Genomic DNA, 2,406 nt, shown 5'->3' with positions numbered 1-2,406 from the left:
GGGGGGGTGATTTCTCACTTTCTGTCTCTCTGTCTAGCTCTGTCTTTTTGGTGAGTACATACGCCCTATAGCAGAAACCTCTCAAAAAAAAAAAAAAAAAAAAGAAAAAAAAGAAAGAAAGAAAGAAAATAGAAAAAAGAAAAGAAAAAAAAAATTCAAGAGCCTGAAGCTACCACTGAACTGTTGACTTTCAAAGACTGCTGAGCCTTTGAGAAAGCAGTAGTAGGGACCAGCAGTTAGTGTAATGGCTATGTCGCTGGACTTCCACGTAGTCGACCGCGGTTCGCATCCCTTTGAGAAAGCAGCAGTAAAGAAACTCTGAAAGGCGGAGGCAGAGCTCAGAGAGACGCTTACCCAGGGAAGCCACGGCCCCGTAATTCTCCAGCATCACGTCCCTGTACAGGGTCCTCTGAGCGGGGGCCAGGCCAGTCCACTCATTCTCAGAGAAGTAGACTGCCACATCCTCAAAGGTCACGGACTCCTGAAACAACACGTGTTTAAACACCCCAGCGCAATCCCAGGACCCAGGCCGGAGAGAAGCGAGGTGCCCGCTGGTTTCTGGAGTCTCCACGTCTGAGGGGACTCACAGGAAAAGGTTTCTGCCCCCTTCTCACAAAACCACAAGGAAGCGGCCACCGATGTTCTCGTGTCTCTGCATCTCTGTCTGGGCATGCACCCTTTGGTTTTCCTCATGAGTCTGCAAACCTTATTAAATTTTTTTTAATAGTTTTTTTTTTGACAGTTTTTTGCCATAGGGCACGTGCGCTCGCCAGACAGACAGAGACAGAGAGACAGAAAGCAAGAAATCACCCCCCAGGGGGGATGGCCACGCAGCAATCCCTTCTCCTCCATCCTCCTCTCGGGATTTTGGGCACTCACGCACACACACCCAGCCTGAGTTTAAGCCACCAGGTCCGGGATGCGAACTGCGGTCAACTACATGGGAGTCCAGCGACACAGCCATTACGCTAACTGCTGGTCCCTCTGCAAAGCTTTATACCCAACCACTGTCTGTGCCCTAGGTCCTGTTCTTTCCCCACAACGTGTCCTCCTTCAGAGGTCACCACGCCGCGAATAACCATCATTTACCCAGCCTGTGCCACGTGGCTCGGAGAAAACCAAGGCTCAGAGAGAATGGCTTCCCCCAGAGTTACGGAAGTGAGACAGAGTCCAGGCCAGTTAGACTCTGGCCCTTGCTTACTGTCCCCAGCACCACCCTCTGTCCTACTTCTGCTGCCCCTATGGTGACCCTTCCTCGTCTCTCGGAAGCCAGGATGCACTCCCCACAGCCCCCAGGTACCCGAGGGGCTGCAGTCCACAAACCAGATCCAGGGACTGCACTGCCTGCACACCCCACCTGGAACACAGGGTTTGCAGCCTCCCACACCGCGTTCTTCCTTAGGGCCCATCTCCAGGACCCTTTTCCATGTCCCTAGGAGCCTTGGCTCCTGCATCTTCGTCCCCTCTCTCTCATCCCCGTCCTCAACAAATACAAACAGGGGCCAGCAGGTAGCGTGGTGGTTATGGCGCTGGACTTCCACATGGCTGACTGTGGTTTGAGTCCTGGACCTGGGATCTTGTTTTCTCTCTTCTCTCTCGAATGCACATGCCCTATAGCAAATTAAAAAAATAATTATTATTAAATTATTTTTAAAAGTAAAAAAAGAAAGAAATACACACAGTACTAATGTACAGTTATCAAGACTTCCTACAATTCCCAGCCAGCGTCCTGTTCAAGGTTCTCACTCTCCATATTATGGAAGAGCCAGGTCTGGTCCACTTCAGGTCAGCCCTGGCCCTGCAGAGACCCCAGAGATTTATCCAGCACTCCAGGGCTCGCAGGCTTTGGCTGGCTCACCTTTGCCTGTCTCACAAAGTCCAAACGCTTGGCACGGCAGACAACGCCTCTCACTGTCAGAGACCAACTTCCCTCCCCGCCTCATCTGTAGCCACCCCCATAGCCCCCCATCCTCTCGCCATTCTGCTGGGAACCCAAACTCCTCTCCCCTCCAAGGGGTGTGCCCTTGCCCCTGCAGCTCCCCTAGTCTTCCCTCCTGCACCCGCGAACTGCAGTTCCCTAAGACCCAGCTCCAACAGGACCAGCTCTCTAAGCCGCTCCCGGAAACCCCGGCTTTTCGGCGCTGCAGTTGCGCTCTGCGAACACCTCTGCTCCGGCGCCCAGCTCAAGCCCGCGCGACCGCACGTCTACACCCGCTGCCAGCTCACGTACGGGGCTGTCAAATACACACCGCCCCCTGCCTGTTCCTCAAGGCCCTCGGCTCCGGGCTGTACCCCAATTCCCGGCCGCCGCCCCGCCCCCGCCACGCCCCCGACCTGGGCCTAGAGCCCAGGGCAGGGCTGATCCCGCCTGGAGGCACCGGCCGCGCCACTCACCCCGCGCCCCCC

General features: G+C 55.0%; 1 protein-coding gene across 2 annotated transcripts in view; it reads right to left on the bottom strand.

Annotated features, from left to right (window-relative positions):
- ZNF662 (zinc finger protein 662) overlaps positions 1-774 on the bottom strand; it is a 9,084-nt gene extending 8,310 nt beyond the window's left edge. For both annotated transcript variants that reach the window (XM_027774542.1, XM_006155409.3), the window contains exon 1: positions 355-774. In XM_027774542.1, coding sequence (XP_027630343.1) covers positions 355-388 — 34 coding nt within the window. In that variant the 5' untranslated portion in view covers positions 389-774. The remainder of the gene's footprint in view (positions 1-354) is intronic.
- Positions 775-2,406: the final 1,632 nt, after the last annotated feature.

This window comes from Tupaia chinensis, unplaced genomic scaffold, assembly GCF_000334495.1.
Source record: "Tupaia chinensis unplaced genomic scaffold, TupChi_1.0 Scaffold000451_2, whole genome shotgun sequence".
Classification (NCBI taxonomy): domain Eukaryota; kingdom Metazoa; phylum Chordata; class Mammalia; order Scandentia; family Tupaiidae; genus Tupaia; species Tupaia belangeri.
Note: the sequence above shows the minus strand (reverse complement) of the source record. Positions and strands in the feature narration are given on the sequence as shown.